Source organism: Myodes glareolus, chromosome 1 (assembly GCF_982192425.1).
Source record: "Myodes glareolus chromosome 1, mMyoGla1.1, whole genome shotgun sequence".
Classification (NCBI taxonomy): domain Eukaryota; kingdom Metazoa; phylum Chordata; class Mammalia; order Rodentia; family Cricetidae; genus Myodes; species Myodes glareolus.
In genome coordinates this window covers 34,451,515-34,475,442 of record NC_142026.1, presented here as the reverse complement: position 1 = coordinate 34,475,442, position 23,928 = coordinate 34,451,515, and the positions used below count along the sequence as shown (strand labels likewise).

The 23,928-nt window shown below is 44.9% G+C and overlaps 1 protein-coding gene across 11 annotated transcripts in view; it reads left to right on the top strand.

Moving 5' to 3' along the window:
• The window catches only part of Ndufa10 (NADH:ubiquinone oxidoreductase subunit A10), a 46,671-nt gene that overhangs the window by 3,138 nt on the left and 19,605 nt on the right, over positions 1-23,928 (top strand). For 5 of the 11 annotated variants that reach the window (XR_015737715.1, XM_087905550.1, XM_085696404.2 and 2 more), the window contains exons 3-9: positions 293-508; positions 3,199-3,285; positions 6,177-6,298; positions 7,760-7,839; positions 8,584-8,638; positions 10,718-10,803; positions 23,769-23,877. Coding sequence is in view for 10 of the 11 variants with exons in the window: in XM_087905550.1 (XP_087761676.1) it covers positions 293-508; positions 3,199-3,285; positions 6,177-6,298; positions 7,760-7,839; positions 8,584-8,638; positions 10,718-10,803; positions 23,769-23,877 (755 nt within the window). In the remaining variant the exon portion in view is untranslated. The remainder of the gene's footprint in view (positions 1-292; positions 509-3,198; positions 3,286-6,176; positions 6,299-7,759; positions 7,840-8,583; positions 8,639-10,717; positions 10,804-23,768; positions 23,878-23,928) is intronic. The other 6 variants (XM_087905549.1, XM_087905568.1, XM_087905554.1 and 3 more) reach the window with 2 other exon arrangements.

The window sequence follows — 23,928 nt, the reverse complement described above, 5'->3', positions numbered from 1 at the left end:
TCTGCTTACTTGCCTTTTGATGGTGTTGGACAGCAGCAGTGGGGTGAGGATTGGAAGGACTGCCATGTGCTGTTTGGTTGCAGGGAATGGTGAAGCATGCTCTTTAACCATTGTCCCCAGCACCTCATGTGCTTCTTGAACATGTGAAGAAGTGTGGGCACAAAGGTGACTTCCCTTGGGCTCTGATGCCCAGCCCCGGCCATAGCATTCATATTTTCTTTGTGTTTTTGTCCAACCATGCACTTGGAGTAGTAGTGGTTAGTCATGCTTCCTCTGGGTGTTCTCTCCTTAGGCATGAAGCACTTTCCAGAAGCAGGCATCCAGTACTCAAGCAGCACCACAGGCGATGGAAGGCCCCTCGACACGGAATTTAGTGGCAACTGTAGCTTAGAGAAATTTTATGATAATCCCAAAAGCAATGATGGCAACAGCTACCGCCTGCAGTCCTGGCTGTATGCCAGCCGCCTCCTACAGTACTCAGACGCCCTAGAACACCTGTTGAGCACAGGTACTGCTCTGTTCTCGGTCGGGGGTGGTGGGCTTTCCCTTTCTTGATCCTGTTCTGAATAGAGATTTTCTGAAAAGGTACTTTAGGCAAGCTTATAGAAGTGATGCCACTGCTTTAAGCATAAACTATGATGGAAGATGAAGCACACAGGTAACTGGGAGAATGTGAAGTCGAACTCATCAGGATGGACTGTGTGTCCTTTATAGACATGAATGACTGCCAGTGGGTTTTCTGGAGGGACAGTGGCCAGGCTGGAAGTTGCCACAGAATAAAAGTTAAACCTTGAAAAGATGGCAAAGGTTGTGAGGAGGCAAAATATGCAGGATCTCAGGGGCCGCTACAGTTAGGGAGAGTGTGTCCTAAGATGCTATTCAAGCTGGGTGTATTTGGACAAGCAAAGTTTAGAGTGAGAGACACTTTTCGAGCAGCAAGGACTCGAAAGCAAGGACATGAGGGGAGAGTAGATGACAGAACAGGAATGCATGTAGATAAGGTCAGGATATAGCCCTTTTCCTGGGAAACAGCAAAGTTGTTAACTTGGACCTGAACCCAGAATATCCTGAAAACTAACAGCAGGTGTACTGTGCCATATGACAAGAACTGTATTCACAGTGGCACAGTGTGGGGGGGGGGGGGGGGTGGGGGGGTGGACATGGCTGGTATTTAAGGCTGTATCTACTCTTTACAGCAGTGATTGCCATGTGGTTGATGAGTGGACTGTGTGGGAGAGGGAGTGGCTGATTAAGGCTCTGTCTACTTTGTATGGAGGTGGCTGCCCCATGCTTCATAGACAGATAGTGTGGGAAAGACTGGGTGGTTTGTGTTTAAGACTGTGTCTGCTTCCTGTGTCAGTGGCTTCCCTGTGGTTGATGGTGATTTTAGAAACAAGTTCTGGTGCCCCTGGAAGTTGGACCAGTAATTCTGTTCTGAGCTGAGCTGGAAGAACAAAGATGTATTTTCAGCGCAGTCTCAAGATAGCTGATAAAGCTGCTTCACAGATTCCCATTTGTCCCAGAAGAGTCTGGTTTTTATTCCCCAATTTTGTTAATGATTAGTTTTCTTCCAAGGATGGAAAAGCTCTGGGCTTGATTAGTATTGTTCCTAGGAACTTATGTGATCTGGAGTCTTCTTGGGTTCTGTACCAGGACCTCCCTCAGGGAAATCCAAGCAGTAGCTTGGAAATGATATTGGCGCTCAGGGCAGTCTTTTTTTTTTTTTTTTTTTTTTTTAAGCATATTCTACCCTATTTCCTAACCATTTGTTTCTTAAATTAAAAAGAAACATTTTACATGTTCAATGAACAGTGATTTGCTTCCTTTTATGCTGTGTTCAGTTACTATTTTGTAAGTAAGTACCTGCTGTGTGCTTGGCTCATTCCTCAAGCCAGGAATACTGCAGGAAGGAAGCTTCTGTTTTAGTAGGAGCATAGAGACTGACTGGAAAGACGGTGGCAGGAGTGAGTTGGTGGTGAGTGCTCTAGGGAAGCTGGTTCTAGATGTAGTTACATAACAACCAGCTAACTTCTCAAACACTGGACAACTAATTTTCTTTGTGTGGTGAGTGGGTCAAGGGCCCATTCTTCCCGAGGGGAAGGTTCTGCCTACACCCAGCGGGATTGATCGCAGGAACAATCCATGCCTTGAGTGAATCTGGCAGTGATGGCAATAAAGGTGAGAAGTGACCAGCTTAGAATATTGGACCTGGAGGTCTTTACTCTGAAGGAGAGGCCACCATTAGGAGATGTGAGCCCAACTTTATCAGCCCACTTTGTGAGTGGCCTGCTGCTGCTGAGCAGGGAGAGTGCAGATATCGTTGGGAGAGGCTTCTCATTTAGTGTGACCGCAGCAATTACCTTTGGCTGCTTCAGCATCACCACCTCAAAGACAGGAGTGTCTCCGTGTGACTACCCATCTCTCAGATCACGTTAACAGATGTGAAAGACCCTGGACCTAGAGAAAGAAGTGGTCATTACATATCTGGTCTAGAAAGTGTAGCTGATTGGAGAGTTAAGTGCGTCTCGTCTCTGTCAACATAAAATAGTGCTCTGAACCAGGCTCTTCTTTGGGACATGATTGCTCTGAGGCAGTAACCTGAAGCTGCCTTAATGATGGAGATGGTCTCAGGAGAAACAGGAATGTTACTTTGACCCTATGGTACAGCACTTTACCAAATGCTGGAATTCCACCTCTTGTGGCAAGATCAGGACATGAATTTGTCCCATTTCCAGACACATGAGATAACGAAGAGTTAATTAAATTGCTCTGAACTTGGGACATTTTTATACTTAATTCTTTATATTCAGAAAAATAACAATATGTGTGTGTGTGTGTGTGTGTGTGTGTGTGTGTGTGTGTTTAAGAGAATTTGAGGATGGTTGTAATGAGTAAGACGTGAAGTATAGGAAGAGTTGACCTGGAATCTGAGAGGTCACAGTGAGGCTGAAGTAGTTGGTTTAGAACCCACCTTCCTCCTCTGTTCCAGGTGATGGAGGAGATAGTGTTACCCCAAACCAAAAAAGCACTGTGGTTTTAAATGTGTTTTCCACTTGTAACAGTGTAATCTTTGAATGTATTTGTAAGAACTAGAACTGTAAGTGACTGGGCTTTTTGTTTTCCATTTCTAAAATGAAATTTCTAGTTAGCAGTATTTTTCTTCATTTGGTTTAAAGTGTTGTTTACTTGTTTCAACAGGACAAGGTGTGGTCTTGGAGCGCTCCATCTACAGTGACTTTGTCTTCCTGGAGGCAATGTACAACCAGGGCTTCATCCGAAAGGAGTGTGAGTTGTGTCATACGCCCTCTGCTGATGGGGATTCCTCCGCAGAGGCCGAGGGGAGGGTATTTTGTGCTGTTCCATACCACATTCCCCAGGGGAAAGGAGCTCAGCAAGCTCCCATTGTCCTTGTATTCCTAAATAGGTATCTTTTGTCCATTCACTTACCCTAGAGGCATCCTTGATGTTCAGGAAAACTCTGCATCCCACAGCTCCCCTCACTATACCCCAAGAGACCCTTGGTCCTGAGGTCAGCCCACAGCTTCACTAGTTTTCCTTGGCCTACATAGCTAATTTCGCTAAACTCTCCAGGTCTAGTGTGTAGCTTTTATGAAATTGGGCCATTTTATTTTCCCCTTTGTCTTTTCCTGTATAGTTGCCCTCTAACAAATTAGTGAGCCTGTTTTAGGGACGTTGGCATCCTTGGCAGATGACAAAGGAGAAAGGATAAAAGTCTGTTGGTTAAAGCCGGTTAGCCTGGGAACCCTGAGGCAGTTGGTGTACCTCTTAGGAGTTTGGGCTATGCTGTGCTTGGCTTGAGTCAGTTTCACAGTTTCATGCCTATGTGCATGGTGGCTGCACCAGTGGGTACTGAAATCTAATGGTCAGCATGAGTATAGTTGGTCAGGGAAACTGAGGCAAGCAAAAGGATGGTTGTAATCTGAGACTCTGGCTCTGCTGTGTCCTGGTGGCTAGAAGTCATCCATCTGTGTGTGTGAAGCGGAAGGAGTGGGCAAGTACATGCCAAGCAGCAGTTGAAGTTGGGGACCATTGTGTACACAGCTCTGTCTGAATGCTCGGGGATCTCAGGCAAGGCTTTGTTATCCTAGGGACAGGGGAACGAAGCCAGCAGAAACGATGAGCGGCAGCACAGCATCCCTGAGCACCTTCTGCTTCCTCTGGAGTGCTATGGAAAGAGCACGTCTGGGGCCTGACTGACCTGTGCAGGGCTGGGAGTCATTGCCAGGGATAGCTCCTGCGGTGAATGACCTTTAGGGGTCAGACACTGAGTGCCGGAGGGAGTGGAGGCAGGTGCATTGTCAGCAGCAGGCTAGGGGAGAGGTGGGGACTGGCCAGTGGTGTGAGGTGTCAGTGCATGACAGGGCTGGCCTCCTAGGGAAGAAAGCTTGGATGTCTTCTGGAAGTCCTGAGGGGTCACTGAGCATTTTAAGTGTGAGAAGGAAGATTTGGTAGTTAGAAGGTCACAGAAGTGTCTGGAAAGAATGTACATGGTGAGGAAAAGTCCAAGGGGAGGAGGCCAGTTGGTAGGAGAATGGAAGGGAACTTGTTGGGGTAGGACTAAGTCGGAGGACACACTGGCAGTAGGAACTGTCTACAGGAGGGAACAGTGTTCAGTCTTGCAGGAGCACGGCAGGAGAGTGATGGGAGACCAGTTTCTAGAATGAAGAGGAGTCAGTAGACTGCAAGGTGGGTTTCTATTTGGGTGTCCTGGGTGACTCTCTTAAACGGGCTCAGAGTATACCTAAATGCAGATTCACGCTGCTGTGGCCTGAGGGATTGATGCCAGCAGGTGTAGTTTGGCTTCAGCGCCTGCAGTGGGCCTGTTTTGGCTTGGTAATGCTCATGAGTGATTACAGTAGTGACCAGGTCCTGGGTGCAATTACTGAGGAGATGGAAACCCCATGGATAAAGCTCCATGGCTACGTGTGCCCAGAGATAGCTGAAGAGTGTGAGAGTTTGTAACAGGTGACCATTGGATTTTACATGTGTAAGGTTGGAGACTGTAGCCCGTCATATTAATGCCAGGATAGGGAAAAGTACATTGGCGAAAGTCAGTGGCATCCAGTGAGGAAAAGAGGCCTAAGGAATGGGATGTTGACAGATGTAAGCAGGCAAGTGGAGATGGAACAGAGGAAGCAAGGTAATGTATTACTTTAGCAGAGTGCAAGGCTGGTTCATTGCAGGTCTAGCAAGTAGGTTTTCTCCTTGGGCTTATGGGGGTGTGGTCAGGGCAGTCTGTGCAAGTGCCCTATGTCTGTAAGCATGCCTCCTCTATCACGCTTTCCCTACTTCAGTGGTCTTGGTCTCAGACCAGTCCAAAGATAGCCTTCGACACAGTGACCAGGTGGATCACTGGGGTGTTCTGTGAAATGGAAGAAGTGTCTTTCTGTGGGCCTTAGTGTAAACATCCACTTGTCATTCTGGAGGATTTTACCATACAAGCAGTTCTTTCTCAACACTGCCCAGAGGTGCTCTGTTGGGGGCTGATGTGTATAGGGTGTGTATGTCCAAAGGAGTGGGTTGTAGTTCTTTTAAATAACAAACCTCCGATTACCAGGACTGTTTGACAAGGGTAAGGGTAAGCTCCAGTCTCAGGGCTCCCAGATTATTTTGGTGTGAATCTGATTCAGTGGGTAGTTACACATAGTCCATTCAACTCTCTGAAATATTCTGAACCCGGAAAAGTGGAGCTTATATGTTCAGTTGGATTTTTTAATTATTTATTTATTTATTATGTATGCAATATTCTGTCTGTGTGTGTGCCTGCAGGCCAGAAGAGGACACCAGACCCCGTTTCAGATGGTTATGAGCCACCATGTGGTTGTTGGGAATTGAACTCAGGACCTTTGGAAGAGCAGGCAATACTCTTAACCTCTGAGCCATCTCTCCAGCCCCTGTTCAGTTGAATTTTTTAAGAAATGCTTTCTAAACTCCCTGTAGACCAGACTCTTATTTGTGTTCATAAAGAAATAGATACACAACAGGTGTATCATACATCCCAGATAAAGAAACACACAAGGAGAACTGGTGTGCTTCCAACTTTCCCAGGAAGTGAGGAAGACATACTCAGAGCCTGTTCTGTGCATACCAGTTAGGGTGCCAGAAGTCTGTAGCTGTCTAGAATTTGTTTGATAGTGATGGGCTCTCTTGTGTAGGTGTGGACCACTACAATGAAGTAAAACGGCTCACTCTTCCAGAGTACCTGCCACCCCACGTAGTCGTTTATATTGATGTGCCCGTACCAGAGATACAGAGCCGGATCCAGAAGAAAGGAGATGTAAGTCGGTACCCATGCGAGCCAGGTTTCTACATGTTTTTGTGATCAGCGTGTACCAATTCCCAGTGACCCTCACAAGGCAGGAGGGCCCAGCTGAGAGCATATCTATCCCCTTAGCCATTCTTGTGAGGAGGCAAAGTGAGCATATCCTCTGTCCTTTCTCCTCTCTTCTCTAAGAGGTCTCATGTCCTATTGTCCTAGAGATGAAAGTGATCTGGATGTCCTTTCAAGTGTCATGTAAATTTGATGGGTGTTTGGTGTTGAGTTTATGTTACAAGTAAGGTAGTATATTACCTTAACAGAGGGCAAGGCTGGCTGGCACATGGCAAGTCTAGCAAGCAGGGCAAAGCCTGGTTTTCTCCTTGGGCTTATATGGGTGTGGAAGGATGCGCATCTGCATGTGATCTTGTTTCACTTTGGCCACGGCTGGTGAGTCCCTGTCGCCCCTACAGTGCTTTTGTGGCCCCCCACCTGTTACTACTAAGTGCCTGTGTCTGTCAGACAGAAGTGCCCACAGTTCCTGCCTGGCACTCCCTGTGCTGGAGTAATGTTCCCAGATGGAGTGAATTCTCCACCTTTATAGACAGCTGACTGTTTCATTTTCCTGTGCCTGGTCTAGGTGCCAGGGCTGCAGGCACTCGGGAAATGGGTGACTTTTTTATTTTTATGAACACTTTTAGTGAGGTGGGATTTATACTTCATTACATGCACCAGTTGAAATTTGCAACTGATTTTTAGCAAACTTAGCAAATTATGGCAGCTTCTATCGCAATCCAGTTTTGGAATGTTTTCTTTATTTCTATATGTCAAAACAATAGGCTAGTTTTATTTTCCTCCCTCTCCTCTTCCCTCCCACAAATGTTTCTTGAGTACCTCTGTACCAACTACAGGATGCTGGTTGTTAACTGGGTAGGTGAGTTCCCACCCAGCAGCTCGTGTTCTAGTAGAGGAGCCCTGTCCTGAGCAAGGAAATGAGCAAAAGCCACAGAAGACGAGCCTGGGAGAAGAATGAATCTTAGCTTTGGCCAAACTGTCCACTCTTAATTGACAAGAGAAGTGAAAGAGTGAAAGGAAGAGTGGAGGTGGGAAAGAAGGGGAAGAGCAGAGAGGGGTCTGCAATAGGAGGAAGTACAGGCCGATGGGCGAGACTGGGCCTCCCAGTCTCTGTGGTTCCCTGTTGCCTGCTCTTGATGTGAGGTACAGCAGAAATACAGGCGGGGCTTCTCACAGGGACCTTCTTCCTGGCCCTGCTCTGTGAGAGGAGGGTCATGACATGGATTCCTCTGTAGTCAGGAACATCTCACTGGTTGTACCCCACCACCACCACCACCTGTCTCCTAAAGCCTTTGCAGCTTGTTGGTCCTTAGAAAAAAGTCATGCCCCCAGTGTGTTCACACTTTACACACTCACATGAGAACAGAATCTGAACGCCTCCTGCTCTTTGTCTCTGCTTCTGTTCAGCCACATGAAATGAAGATCACCTCTGCCTATCTCCAGGACATCGAGAATGCCTACAAGAACACCTTCCTCCCAAAGATGAGGTGCGCCCAGCACAGTGCTGACCTGCCAGACTCAGGCTGTCTGCAGACACTGGAGGAAGCCTCGTAGCTCAGAGCGTTTTCTCTCCCATTCACAGCCTCGGGCTGCAGAGCCAACAAGGGACTTTTCAGCTTAGGTTTTGTGGATTTGTTTGGGTTTTTTCAAATGCTTTTTCCCCTTCCAGTTAAATCCTTAAGATTCTTGATGCTAAAAATAAATTTATGCTCAAGTCCATGTCAAATTTTAGTGTTAGAGGTACATTCTTATTCAAGTAACGACTAGATATCTAGAAAAATTGTTTGAAACACAGCGTACCTGTGGAGGAAATCAATCAATGCAGAGTCCTTTACATCCTTAGTCAGCATCCTTAGCAGTGTTAGGGTTAGCATCACCACATCTCTCTTCTTTCATTCCTCTTCATGTGTTGAAGCATGAGGGAAGACTGCTTCCCCTCTCCACAGGGTTCTCAGGTCCTAGGTGTATTTGTAAGGAAGGTGTTACAGTTAAATTGTTTGATACTGAAAAGTTTTAGGGCATTGTTTAAATTCTCAGATTAAAGTTATGAATAAAAACAAAATGAAACAAGTAGTTTTTAGCTCCTGCACAGCCATACTGTGGTGGCATGAACACCCAGGTTCCAGCCTGTGGGGATGCTTGTCAGAGCAGGGGCTCTAGTGGCTTCTGGGCATTTGTGAAGACCTTCCACCTGGAAATGCTGACCTTGTGTCTCTCATTCTGTCTTACAGTGAGCAATGTGAGGTTTTGGTGTACAGTACCTGGGAATCTGAAGACTCAACCAAGGTGGGGCAGTGCTAATCAATGGCACATGTTCTTAGACTTGATGTGCAGGGTTCACCAGGCCACATGATGGATTTGATTACTATTGGCTTTAGGAGCTTTGACGAGTCATAAATGTTGGAGCGGGAGGGGCACTTGTTCTTCCTGGCCGCCTCGCTAGCTTATACCCGAAATAATCACATAGAAACTGTATTAACTTGGCCCATTAGCTCTAGTTTTTTTATTGGCTAATTCTTACATCTCAATTTAACCCATTTTAATCTGTATATCACCACGAGCTCGTGGCCTACCAGCAAAATTCCGACATGTCTGACTCTGGCGGCTACATAGTGTCTTTCTGCGTCCTTTTTGCTCCCAGCATTCAGTCCACCTACCTAAGTTCTGCCCTATCAACAGGCCAAGGCAGTTTCTTTATTCAGTAATGGTAACCACAGCACACAGAGGGGATTCCCACATCACATAAACATCAGTATCTGCCCTGCTCATTACCCTCCCTGAGCCATCAAGTTGTTGTTTTTTTAAAAAATAGCTTTAGTTTGTACAATCTTAAAATCATAGATTGCAAAGATGTGAAACACTTCAGTACATATGTATCACAGAGTATGACAGCCGCACCTTGCTTTATTTAGTTCAGAGGAAAAGTTAGTTGTTTAAAGAGAGCTGTTTTCCGTAAGTCTGCATTTTGTGAAACTGCAGTTAACCTTAATGGAGTTTTCAGGAAACTCAGTGAATACCAGCCAAGAAAATTCTGAAAGGAGTAGTTTAGGACATTTGCTCTCCCACGTACAAAACCATATACACAGTAGCAAAAAACTCTGTGTCATTAATGCAAGAAGTAGTAAGTCACCCAGTTAGTGTGAATTCTTTTTGTTTCACCAGACTCAACACAGAGATTATGTTAGTGTGGCAAAGCAAGTTCCTTTAAGATAATAGTAATTTAAAAAAGTGAAATAGGAGGGAAAAGGTCATTTCTTAAATGGTATTAAGTAAATATTCATTTGGAGAAAAAACATAAGGCTAAAGTAAAGAAACAGAAGTTTGAGGCCATCCTGAGCTACATAATAAATTCAAGACCATCCTGAACTGCATAATGAGACCCTGCTGATAATGACAAAAACTAACACCAAACCTTATTGTATCTACAGCTTCAATTACCAGCACTCAGTGAGCGTGTTTGTAATGCCAGCACTTGGGAAGCAGGAAGATTACTGCAGGTTTGAGGCAGCCTGGTCTACATAATGAGTTTCAGATTAGCTAGGGCTATACAGCAAGACCTGGTCTCAGAAAGCAATGAAGGTCACGAGTTAGTAAAGAATAAGAAGCATAGGAATTCAAGATTTGAGTGCTAGCTCAGGCTCCTCTGTCTTACAGAAGGATCTTGCAGAGCTGTGGCTGTGAGCAGCCTGCATGCCCAGTTCCTCTGTACAAAGGGCAGGAGGAAGGGGACCTGGTGAGCTCTCCCACTGGGGAATGGCCTTCTGCTTTGAGACAGAGCCTGGATCCTAATGTAGCTCTGCTGCTTCCTGCTATAAGCATTCTTGTTCCTGGCTTGTCCTACTTGGTCTGAAAGGCTGCTTTCAGTACCTTTCTGGTCCAGTGCCACCTTGTTCATATTCAATTTATTTTTATACCTTTTGATTATGTATCTATTTAAATGGTATGTATCTTAGAGTAATGCACCTTTAAGTGAGGTCCAAGCTGGACGTGTTCTAGAAAAGCTTTGAGTGTGAGAAAATGGCCTCTCTGAAAGGGCAGAACTGGAACCTGGGCTCTCCAGGAATGTGTTGGTGTTCAGGTTCCTCTGCTTCTCTGGTGGCTCTTTTCTTCTAGAAGGAACTTACTTAAGAAGACAAGGGTAGTCTGTCCTTAATGTTGGCTTTCTGTCCAGTCTTACTTTTATTCCAGTCTTCAGAGCAGCTCTGTCCCCTTGGTATTTTGCAGTGTTGATGAGGCGGGATCATGCTGAGCAGCACTTAGGTCCTGCCATATTATTCTCCTTGACTTGTATGCCAAGAGTTTGTAATATATAGTGTTGCCTCATTCAGAGTTCTAAAATGGGGTTCTCTGTTTCTATTGTTTTAGGTGGTAGAGGACATAGAATACCTTAACTACAACAAAGGGCCATGGCTTGAACAGGATGACCGTACCTTTCACAACCTACGGATGCTGTGAGTCACTGGGGGAGCAGGAACAGACAACTCCTTGAAGTACACTGCAGGGGTCCTCTGCATGCAGTAGAAATAGACAATATTTACATAGTTAATGCTTCCATTTGTTGTCAACTGCACTAGCCAGTACTGCTGTATTTACCCCTTTCCTTTGCAGACAACTCTGGAATTCTCTAGTGGGTTCAGTATGTAGTTGTTTATTATTATTAATTCCATGATTATATGACTTCTACCCTGTGCAAGGCCTGGTTCTAGTTTGAAAGACTAGCATCAAATAAAATTTCTGCTCTCAGCAGAGACACATTTAAGTGGGATGGATAACAAACCACGGCATGTAACTATTGAGTCATAAAGGCCACTCCTAAGTCCTGGAGTGTGAGTGACCAGGGCGTGGAGGCCTTTGCATGAAGAGGCCTGAAGGAAGTAGGACTCAGCCTTATGTGGCTGAAGCTTACCAGGTATCAGAGGGGCCACAAATGGAGAGACTGAGGCAGGGACCTGCAAGGGATGATTGTAATCCCACAGTTAAACCAGTGTGAGCAGGCAGAGGAGCCATGGTAGAAGCAGGTCAGGTGTGGGGAAAGACACTCCTTTCCCAGTTAGCCTTCTGTGGTGTGTCAGTAGCAGGCTCTCGGAGGTGACATGTATGCGTGAGGCCTCCCATTCCATCCTCTTTTAAGCCACAGTGCCCTTGTTATAATCTGCTCCCGTGGACACCTGAGGGTTGATCTCTGTGCTCAGCTGACCATGTGCATTTCCAGCCTGTCTTAATCATTGCCCAGCCTGTGCTGCTGGCCCTCAGCTGGACTCCAGTGCACAGGAGGCTTCCCTGCCACCCCAGGTCCTGCACAGACTTCATGCAGATGTGCACGCAAAAGAGACTCCTGGAGGAGGTGCTGTTTATTGTTTTATAGCTATTCTTACAAATTCAGGAATGACTTTGTAAAGAAAATATTGTTAATTTTGCTTATATATCAGAATATTTCAGTATTTAGGGTCCCCCTTTTTAAAAGGGTTGTCTTGTGTTTCCTAGCTTGGTCTCAAACTCCTAGGTCCAAGTGACCGTCTCATGATGCCTCTCCAGAGGTTGGAAAGACCAGTCTACCCCAGCATTGCTGCCTTACGGTCTGTTAACTTACAGTGATGGGGACGTGGAGTTTGGGGCATGCCTTTATATGAAGTCTTGCCACTGCACTGATCCTGGGCCCAGGGCCTTGCACTTTGGCACAGCAGCTATGGTCCCTTTGACTCTTCCTGGGCTGTCCATACCAGAATGGCCTTGGCGCTCAGGTTTCTCTGCTCAATATCAGAAGTAAATGACTGTGACTGCTTCAGAGGCCCTGCCTGGTGCTGTGATGGGGGTGCCTCCTCAGTGGTGCCAGTGTCCTTGATCCTTGAGAGTGTGTAGGATGGGTCAACTGTGCTTTCTTCACCTGCTAGGTTAAGTGGAGCAATGGTCTCCTGTATCCAGAACAGAGCCAGCTCACTAACATGCAGTTAACAGCCCATTGCCCAGAGGTGATAAGCTCAGTGGTAGAGCACTTGCCTGTGATGCTGTGGCTTCAGTCTCCAGCACGGCTGCGGGTGGCTGAGTGGATGTGTGCTGCAGCTTTTTCATCTTTCTGTCACTGGAGCAGCAGTCAAGCAAAAACAGATTCACGTGGGAGGAGGAGTCAGTATACCGAGTTTACTTATTTATAGCGTGGTGTTTAAGTGTGATTTCTACTTCTAATCAAACTAAAGTGTTAGGTACAAATTACTTTTCTCATTGGTTGGAATTGGCGTTGAAAACGGAGTAAGGGAGGCACGGCATAGTGTGCACCAGACTGCAGGCCTGGGATCGGGTTGATCTAGCTAGAATGTGGGGCAGGTCACTTGACCCTTTGTGCCTTGCCTTCTTCGTCTTTACAATTTTAGCACTGAAGCAGAACATGAGACTGAACTTGCTGACTAGAAAACAAAAGTAAGTGTAAGTACAGAGTTCACATACGTTCCAGTCTATAGACTCACTGATCCTCGGTGCAGCAGTCTTAGTCGATGAAAGAAACCCACTCACAGACCCGCATCTCCGAAGAAGTCTCTTAAGGAATCTAGGGTATCTTCCATTGAAACGCAAGACCCAGGCTCCTTCTGAATTTTCCTGCCTGTGGGCCCTGCGTGAGTGCTCTGCATCCTGGAGGAGTACGTGCTCAGGATGCACACCGCAGTCCAGCAGAGGCTGCAGGCTGCTGACAGACACAGTGAGAAACAGAAGCAGTAGGGAACTTCTGGTCCCTCAGAAGCTTACGTTCTCTGCTGGGTTGTAGTCAGCTGTGTGCTCCCTGAGGTTTTGTTGTAGTAGTTTGTGCCTTGCTGTAAATGTGGCAAGGTATCAGGAAGATATTCCCAACAGTTTCCACTGCTGGATGCACAAACTGGAAAACGAAAAGAAGCAGATGTCGTAAGCAGAAATGTAGTTTAAAAGAAACTTTACCTCATTAAAAAAAGACACTTGATATCAGACTATCATGTCATGACTAGGTCAGAGGTGTTCCTTGTGGGGGCTAGGCTAGTGCATCTCAGTGTGTCAACTTTCTATCATGGTGACAGATAAAGGGAGAAAGGCTTAGCTCATGATTTGAAGGTTTGGGACCATGATCATTTGGCTGTGTGGCTTGGGCTTGTGTCAAAGCAACACAACATGGTGGCCACATGTGGTAGAATAGGCCCCTCAGCTCTTGGTGGCCAGAAAACAAAGGGCTGGGTGCTGAAGACCATACATCCATAGGCTGGTGACTATACCCATGAACACAGACCTTTGGAGGAGAATATTAAGAATTCAACTGTTACTGGATGGTGGCAACACACGTCTTTAGTCTCAGCACTAAGGAGGCAGAGGCATGTGAATCTTTGAGTTTGAGGCCAACCTGGTCTACAGAGTGAGTTCCAGGACAGTCAGAACTGTCACAAAAAGTATTACTATTACACTGTCTCAAAACTAACAAACAAACAAAAGAATCCAGCTTTCATGGGTCCCCATTGTAGGGTAGAGAAAAAACCCAGAACCTGCCACAGAATTGCTGTAATTTGTTAGTAGCGTGAAGTGCTTAGAGCTGAGTGACTCCAGTGCTGAGCCTTGCTAGTTTCTACATTGTTATATCCCACAGATTGTAGTTACCTGTGTTCCTTCTGTTAATACTGTTCTTCAGTACTTTGCTTGTATCCTACTTCCTGTTATGTTTTGTTTACTTTTCCCCGTAAACAGGGCTTTTCTCCCTCCCTAGAGTGTAACAGGCTGTCTTGGTGACAGGACACTCTTCTCTGTCTTTATTCAGCATCTCAGTGACCTCAGCATCTGCTCAACTGTAGGGATATCTGATTTCCCTTCTCAGCTGTGAGCTCTTCAAGTTCTCCAAGCACTCATCTCTTTATGCTGTGTGCTCCTTGATGCTTTGGAAATGTTTGCTGCATGAGTGGTTTGTAGTCACTTGAGCTTTTCAGAGGAGCTGTTGTATCATCTCCCCTAGGGTTTCCTTCCTTCTTCTCGTGGTCATCTTCACATCCTCCCTCACTTACTGTGATGTCCATTGGCACGGAGAGGGAGGTCTGGTGTTGCTTTTTCTCTGATCTCATCTCTTTGTAAAATCGGATCTACACTTAGTGCCCCTTGTGCATTTTCTTCATCTCTCCTACTCACAAGCGTGGATTAAGTGGTGGTCCTGCAATGTGCCGCACATTGTTTACACAACCTTGAGCCAGGCTTAGAAGTACAGGAGTGTTTGTTACTATTTCAAAAAGTAATATGTGTGAGCTGTGACTTTTTAGTACAATAGTGCATTTTTTAAGGAAGGGTAAGCATCCTGGCTCTTGGGAAGGCAGAGGGTTCAGGACACCAGTGGCGAAGAAAGATGAGGCAGTAGGCAGGTTCACCCTTGCAGTGAGATGGGGAGGGCAGCATTAGTTGAGCCGCTCCAGGCTAGGCTCCAGAAAGAAGCCATACAAATAGAAAGGTGAAGGGGCTGGAGGGCAAAGGCACACCTGCTTGTCCTGGGAAGTTAGAACAAACATCAAAACCAAATCAGCTGCTACTCTACTGTCACAGGACCTAAAATTGGCAGCTTAATGGGGGCTTCAGTCAATAAAGTGTGTGTTTATGTATTTTTGAATATTGCCTTATAGTTTATATTTTATTTTAATATCACAAACATGTCCCTATTTTACTAAACGTTGAAGTTTTTTGTTGTTGTTTTTAGTGGCTGCCTGTATATGCCATGTCTATCTATTAACTGAGAAATAAATCAGATTGGCACACTGTGGTCTGTGTGCCAGATCAGCCCAGAGCTGCTCAGATTTGCATATAAGGTAGCAAAACTGTACAGCCCTCCCAGTGGTTCATAAGAAATGTGTCAGTGAAGCCTGCGCTTACCTCTCACTTACTATTTGGTCCTCAATAGGAAAAGCTTATTAACCTCTGGGATAAAGCAGAGCTTATTGACTACTTATTTGATACTGATATTTCTAATTATTTTTATTTCTTCATATTTACAACACAATAATGCACATAATGTGCACACTTCCTTGGTTCCATGTTACTTTCTTAAGTTGTAAATTGTTGCTGAGTCAGACTGTACAAATAAATACATTTTACAGTTACTGATTTTTTTTTTTTTTGCAAGTGAATGAATATTTTATCTGTTAAGAAGTACAGTTAAGGTTAGGGCATGACCTAGTTAGTAAGGGACCTGAGTTAAGATTCCAGGCACCTGCATATTAAGCTGGGTATGGTGTGCATGCTTGTTTGGAGGCAGGGGATCCCTGGGACTTGCTGACCAGCCAGTCTAGCCAGATCCATTCTGTAAGAGACCCCATCCCAAAAATTCAGATGGAGAGAGTGAGGAAGGCTCTGAGTGTTACTCTCTGGCCTCTACACACATAATGACACATATACACACGTGCATTTGCACAAGCACAACAACGTTAATGTATGCGCATGTTTTCACAGTGATAAAGTATAATTAAATAGAAATCAAAACCTGCCATTTGTTTCCAAAGAAAAGAATTGCCTTGCAGTGCAGTTTCTAAATCTTAGCTTATATGTTCCTTTTGGTTGATCAGTGCCTTTGTGAGCCTCCTTTTCCTGATGGTGACTTTTTCAGAGAGCCGGGTGTTGGCCTGTTCATTTGCTGCTTTGTTTCCAGCTGTTGGTTTTTGTTTGTTTCACTCTTCCTCCTGCTTCTGAGGTCTCAGCTGCTCTCTGTAGCATCCCAGGAAGATGCTCGGACAGCTGTTAGACCCTCCGTCCTAACAGCCCTGGTGCACTCAGGTCCCTCTAGTACTCCTTTTCCTGCAGCCTACACATCTGATAAGGAACATTCTTAATTTCACTAGGGAAGATATTTTCAGAATTCCTTTGAAACTTCCTTGGCTCACTTGTGATTTGGGAGTGTGTTGTTTGTTGTTGCAGCTGGAGTTTTCCACCTGTCGTTCTTCCCCTATCCTAACCCTGGTGTGGTCTGCAAACATCCTGCCTGTTTATCTTCTTTTCCCTCCATTCAGGTGTCTGCTAGGCTGGCATATCTTATTTATGCCTTGGTGCATGCTCCATTGAGCAGACAGTGTGGGCTCTGCTGCGGGACAGGGGGTGCTAAGTCTGCCTGTTGAGAAAGCGGAGGCTTGCAGTGGGCGGGTCATCTGCGTCCCCTGTTGGATCTGTCAGTACTGAAATGGGGTTAAAGCTCAAGCAATGCCAGCTCTCCTGTGTCTCCATTGAATCCTGTTCATTTTTGTCTTGTGATTTGATTCTTGTTGCCAAGAATCTTACATCTTCTAGATAATGCCCATCTGTATGTGCCTGCTATTTTACTTTATTCTGAACTCTGCTCTGTCTGAAATACTCTATTAAACACACTTTTGCTCTTGGCATAAGCATGGCATCTTTTTCTTCATTCTTTTACTTTAAATTGCCTCAATTTAAAATTATTTTCTTACACAACAAATAGTTGGGTCTTGTTTTTTCATATCATCTGATAGTGGTATCTTCTATGTTTGGGTCTTTTAAAGTGAGCAGTACTATTGGACTCCATTTCTCCATGTTTCATGTTTTCTACTTGTTACATTGTTTTCTTTTAACTCCCTCTCTGAATTTAACTGATCATTTTAAATAATTGTACTTCTTTATAGTATTTCATACTGTAGACAAAACCCACATTTTTAGTTCCTGTGTTGTCCTGTCATTCCCAGCGCTTCCATGTCGGGAGGGCCAGTTAGCCTGCTCTAGCCACAACACCAGTCAAGTCATTTTTTTTTTAATTGTGACTGTGCTAAGTATGTAGAGACGTTTCTGTCTCATATTCTTTAAACATTGTGGTGTAGCAGCTGTGTCCATAGTGGGGGGTTACTGAAAGTGAATGGCAGGAAACATGGAGGCCGTGTGACAGTACTGTGTTTTTTTTTTTGCCCTTAGAGTTTGCTGTCCACAGGGTCCCTAGAAACATCCCTGTGGGTACCGTGGGGTGCCTGTAACTGCTTGAAATGGTGTGTGTGTGTGTGTGTGTGTGTGTGAGAGAGAGAGAGAGAGAGAGAGAGAGAGAGAGAGAGAGAGAGAGAGAGACAGAGACAGAGAGAGAGAGACAGAGAGACAGAGAGAGAGAGACTCATTAGATTGACTTATAGGATTCCCTCCTGACTGTCCAGCAATGGACTGGAGAGACTGAGAATCTGGTAGGTGTTCAGTTCATGAGGCTGGATTTCTCTGTAGTCCCAATCTGGTGCTGAAGGCCTGGAGGATTCCTAGAGTCTTTAGTATACATTAGAATCCCAAAGAAGTTGCTTCTATTGGTGCATGAATGCTACAGCAACAGGATAGATGAACTTGCTAACAGGAGTGAGGACAAGCAGGTGGGAAGCAGTTTCCTTCTTCTGTAGCCCTGACCACCCAGCCAAACCATTGTCTATAAGCACATTAATCAACACAGCTGGCTAATTCCCCTTCCAAGTAAAATGTTGAACCGTGTACCCTACCCATGGTTTGCCCACTATGAAGATTCCTTTTCAGGGACCTTCAGAAGGTAGTGTATTCTTTGTATCACCATTCAGTGTATGGTACTACTTCTCCTATAGCAGTATTGGGATGGAAGTAGGAATGGTTCCATTCAATGTCACCCCTGGTGATCTGGTTGGAAAAAAATTGCTTCCTGATTTTATGACCTTTTGCCCTGCTGTCCTAGTAGTTTGGGTACTAGATAGTGGTCAGTTGCTGTGAAGAACTTGACCATGTGTTTTGTTTGCTTGTTTGTTTATTTTGTTTTGAGGAATGTGGAAGGCTTTGGTGCTTTGGACTAGAAAAACAGTTGAATTTTGTAAGTAGAACTTAATGGATTGTTCTAGTAGGAACTTGGAAGTCAGTGGCATTCTGGGGGTAATGCAGACAGTAGAGGGTTCATGGGGTTCAGAGGAAGCAAGGGTTTGACCAACAACTAGGCTGTTACATCTTAGCAAAGAATCTGGCTACCTTCTGACCTCATTCTGAGAACTTGCCTGAAGTTAAGTAATGGACTAATCTCTTTGGCAGAGGAAATTTCAAGACAGTATAACATTGAGTCTTTGGTATGGTATTGATATTTGGTATTGATAACCCATGTATAGTTGAAAAGAGCAATTGGAGCAGAAAGAAATAAAACATACACGGTTTGGAGGGAAAAGGCTCTAGGAAGTGTAATCTTTACAGCCAAAGCATGTAAACAAGGCATCTCTTTCAAGAGAGACTTTATTTATTTAAAGAGATTAGCACAGTAAAAGAGAATCCACCTGTTCTACTTGGGAGGAATAAGATGCCCAAAAGACAAGACCCCACCCAGCTAAGCTTCCACCTTCCAAGGAAGCCTGGTTCTTCTCTAGAAAGCTTCAACATACCAGTGTGGTTGAAGGCAAGGAAGGGCCATCCCAAGCTGACAGCTGACCTTGTCAGTGTTATCTACAGGCAGGGGCTCTAAAGGAATAAAATATGCAAGGATTGAGGGGTCAGGGATTCTTCTTCCATGGTTCAGAGAGCTGCAAGTCCAGGCAGCATATGGCAGGGAAGTCCCTGCAAGAAGGCCAGCCCTAAGATGGCAGGAGACCATGCAAGATTATTGAATGAAGCTGAAAATGTAAAATCTGGTTTGCAGTGAAGACCCCAAATGTTAGAGATGCCAGAGCCATATAGGATGTCTGTCAGGAAGAGCTATATAAAGGAATAGAACCAGCTCAAGAAATATATGTGCATTGGAGGCAGCAGAGCTAGAGGGGCAGAGCCGTCTAAGCCATTGGAAACTAAAGTCCTAGACAACTGATCTAGAGCTATTGGATCCTGAGTTTGTCCTGACAGGTTTCGGTAATGCTTTGGTCAAATATTTTCTCTTATGCTCCCATTCCTCTCTTTTGTAATGGAAATGTATATTCTGTGCCATTGTATACTGTTGGAAGGGTGTGATTTGCTTATTGATTTTACAAGAATCACAGTTAAAAGATTGTCACGAGTATTAGAAGAGACTATACTTTTAAACTGTTAAAACTGAAGGACTTTGGCACTTTTAAAATAGAATAAATGTATTTTGCGTTATGATATGAGGAGAGCCTGTTGGGGCTAGGGGGTGGAATGTGACTTGAATGAGAACTGTCTCAGTAGACGCATGTATTTGAACACTTAGTACCCAGTTGGTGGTACTGTAAGATTGTGGAACCTTTAGGAGTCAGAGCCTTGCTGGAGGAGGCACATCTCTAAGAGTGGGCTTTGAGAGTTCAGAACCTCATCCCATTCCACTTTGCTCTCTAATACTTGTTAGTGCTTGAAGGTGTTATCTGTCAGGTCCCTGCTCCAGCTGACTTCCGCCATGCCTTCCCCTCCATATGGACTTGCCCTCTGGAACCCTAGCCAAGATAAACTCTCAAGTTGCTTTTAGTGGTGGTGGATTTTATTCACAGTTCTTTTTAAAAAGGTTGTTGTTGGCTTTGTTGTCTGTTCCTTGTATATGTGTTGTGCACATTGTACATATATGTTGTAAGTTTACCTTCGTGACACCTGCTTTATGGTTCTAACCTTGCTTGGCAAGTTCTCATTACTGTATCACTGTCTGACCTTCAGTTCTGAAATCCTGTTTGCTACCATGTGGCAGTGCCATCAGGAGGGCATGCAGGAAAGTTCTGTCTACTCGTGGAAGCCCTGCTTTTCAGGTGAGGAGAACCAGCTCAGGGAGCTTGGCCTGTTTAGGCCATGTGACTGCAGTCTGTGTGAGGGCTGGGGAAAGGAAGGATCTGGTGTTGGAAACCCTGAGCAGTGGAGCTGCTGTTGTGCTGAGCCCAGGGCCACCTTGCCCTGCTCTGTCCGTGCCCATGTCTGAGGTTGTAGTACTAACTTGGGCCTCTGTCGTTCATGCCGTCGCTTCCTTCTCCCTCACGTCAACTCTGAAGCTGATGCACTGCACTGTGCTTTCCTGCTTGTCTCTCTTACTCTCTGCCATGCTGGTTTGATATCCCCATGTTGGATCTCTGCTTTTGATCAATTACTAATTGCTCTTCACCATTTCCTGTACTCCAGAGTGTAGTTTGTTTGTTAAGAAACTTCCTGTTTCCCCTTAGGAAGAATGCTCCCAAATACTGACAGTCTGTTCCTGGATTAGCTCAGGACCTGTGGCCTCTGTCCTGGTGCAGTACCGGTAATTATCTGAATCCCAGTGTTCTTCATCCCGTCACAGCCTGTGCAGTCACCTTGTCACCTTCCCAGCAACTCCTGTTAATGCTGTGGGTCTGTCACACAAATTTCTGTGATTCTAGCTTAGGATCAGTCACCACTGGGCAGAGTGTGTGAGCTAGCATATAGGAACAGAGCTCTGTCTAAGATCCGGGCAGACTTGTGTTGACTGGGGTGTATGTCTGGGTTTTGACCTCCCACAGATAATACCATGTCATTTTCTAAAAGTGATCTGAAACACGTGTTGATCTGATCCATGCTTAAAAATCATAATTTTGGTAATTACTTAGTTATATGGTTATCAGGGTATAGAGCTGTGTCCTGTAATTTTCCCAGAGTTTGTGAGTTACAACGTCCAATTGATTGCTTTCATTCCATTTACTATGGCTTTGTCCTTTCCATGTCTTGTGTCCCCTCCTCAGTTTCATAACAGTTTCCAATGGTAATTGCGTTGATTTTAATTTCTTGAGTGAAAATTATGATCTATTTTCTAAGACAATTACTGTAAACATGCCACTTGCCAGTTATAATAATTTGGTCCAGAACTTGACCAAATTATTGCTTCAAAGCATTTCCATTTAATTTCAGTTATATTTGTCGGTGCACTCACCCCTGCCCAACCTCCCGGCTTCCACAGAGCACCACTGCTGCCCAGGAGGCTCACTGTGGCTGCTGGGAGCCCATTTCCAAGCAGAAATCTAAAAGTCTGGAGACAGATGGAGGCTTTCCATGTAGTTTCAGGTAGAACTACGGTTCAGGAGGATGCAAAAACAGGCTGTGAAAGGTGGGAGAAAAGGATACATTCTGCTGGGGGAGAAATCGTTAGTCATAAAACCTCTTTGCTGTCTTCTTGCCTCAACCCTCTGTTCAAAGCTGTCTGTCCATAGTGCTCCCACCAGACTGTGTCACCACATCATAGCTGGACACTGGTGTGGTAGCTACATTGTTCTCAGCTCGGTTTTTCCAAATGCAGAGTTGAACCAAGAGTTCTGTGAGCAGAACTCTCCTTAGCTGCTCCTTGTGTTCTCAGTCATAAAAGGCTTCCTAGTGCCTTTGTTACTTTAATTATCTCTGATCTGGGGTGTTCTCTCTAGCCCACCTGAGAAGTAGTTCTTCGAGATGTGCTGTGTGCCTCTCCCCATTTCTGTGACTCTGCTAAGAGTTGGACTTTTCCAGGTTTAAATAAGGTGCAGAATAGAGCAGTGGGTTACTTTTACAGTCTTCTAACTTTTTCTGGGACATGTGTAAATTGTAATTTTGCCAGATTAAACATAGATGGCGCTGTTGCTCTGACTATTTCATAGATTCCCAGGACACATTCTTTTTTTTTTTCTTTCAACATTTTCAAAGGATTTTTACTTATAGAGAAAACCAGATACCACCCTACTACATTGATATTTGTTAACATTTACCGTGTACTTTGTTTTAGTTAAAATATTTTGTTACCACTTCAACAAAATTAGACGGTAACAGGTACAAAATAATTCTGTGTGTTGCAGTAGAGAGCTGTGTGCTCATACACTGCTGGAATAGTGTCATGTAAAGAGTGTGTGGCAAAGTTGTCGGCTTGTAGCTCTGGAGAGGGCTTACTAGAAGGAGATGCCGAAGATGGGCTTTGGTCCTGTAGAATTTTATCTAACAGCTAAATAAAGCAAGCTTACAGAACACAGCTACTTATGTCCTTTGCAGACTTTACTGTTTGCATGCTTGGATTTTTTAAAATTTTTTTTTTATTTTCTGACTGATAAACCAACTGGATATGAAGTCTAAGAAACGCAGCATTAATTTTTGACTTTGTCGAATATGGCCATTTACCTAAACAAGTACAAACCGCATGGGAAGAGAAGCAGGAAGGGCAACCTGGACAGCTGCTTTATGGGGTGGGATTTGAGCCACTTTGTGCAAGGACACCAGCTTTTGCTGCTACCCACAAAGCTCAGTCTGCAGCAGCCCTAGTTTCCCTGTGGTTTATTAGGGAAGCATGACCCGTGGACCCATGTCCATTGTATTCCTCTTGGGTTGTCCTAGTCCTGGTTGTCTGCAGGCTTGGTCCAGCCACCAGGAGCCAGATGAGTATTGAATCTCCACTTGGAAATTGCAGAGAAGAAACTCCCTCTCTTGCCTTTACAACTTAGGTGTGGCTGAGTATCTGTTGAAAATAATTACTTTGCTTCTTGAGCCTGTAAGAAAAGCTTTAGTGCCTTTTCCCCTCGGTTGTCTCACCAGGTAGCCCAGGTTGGACTCAGACTTGTGGCGTTTCTCTTGTCGTGGCTTCCCAAGTACGAGGATTTCAAGCATTCAAAGATTTAAGCCTGTATGACTAAGCCCAGCTTTTATGTTTCTTTCAAGCACAGTAGTTATTTTGAGACCAGCTTCAAAGTGAGTGAGCTGGAACAACAGTATAAACATTCTCGTATCAGCAGGGTGAAAAGGTAAAGTAAGGAGAAAAGCCCACAGTTAGTATCACTAGTACCCAGTGAGGCTGACCGTGGGTAGGTATGGCCCACTCCTCTAGTGGTATTAATGTTGCCTATTTTTAGTGAGGGCATGTGTGTATAGTTTAGTAACCTACCATCTGCTGGTCCCTTTCTCCCTGCTCTTGTCTGTGAAGGACACATTGACTCTGTTTTCCCATTTCCCAAACTCTGAAGGTTCAGTGCTTCACAGAGCTCCCTCAGTTCTGGAGCTGTTTCAGCAGAGTGACCACACAGCCCCGGTGATTTGAGGGAGGTGGTGTTTCGGAGACACCTGCTGCTGAACAGCATTTATCGTAGGCTTTCTGTTGTTGTTGTTGTTGTTTTGTTTGTGTTTGTTTGTTTGTTTTGGCTTTGGTTTTTTGAGACAGGATTTCGCTGTAGCTTTAGAGCCTGTCCTGGAACTAGTTCTTGTAGACCAGGCTGGCCTCAAACTCACAGAGATCTGCCTGCCTCTGCCTCCCGAGTGCTGGGATTAAAGGCATGCGCCACCACCGCCTGGATGTTCATTGGTGTTTTGCCTGCATGTATGTCTGTGTGAGGGTACCAGATCCCCTGGAACAGGAGTTACAGACAGTTGTGAGCTACCTTGTGGGTGCTAGAAATTGAACCCAGGTCCTCTGGAAGAGTAGCCAGTACTCTTAACCACTGACCCATCTCTCCAGTCCCTATCTTAGGGTTCTTTGTTTTTCGTTTGTTTTAATATGGATACTTCAAGAGTCAAAGATAATAGTTTCCTAATGGTACTTATTTTGATGGCTTGTAATTCATGTTTGTTTTTTCAGGGTTCAGGATAAGATGGATGTGCTGAATTACACGACTGTTCCTATCTACCTTCCAGAAATCACGATTGGAGCTCACCAGGGTACCCGAATCTACAACAGCTTCAGAGAGGTGAGCCCTAGCTATGGGGGCAGAATCTGGGGTGTTGTGGCCACTAAGCCA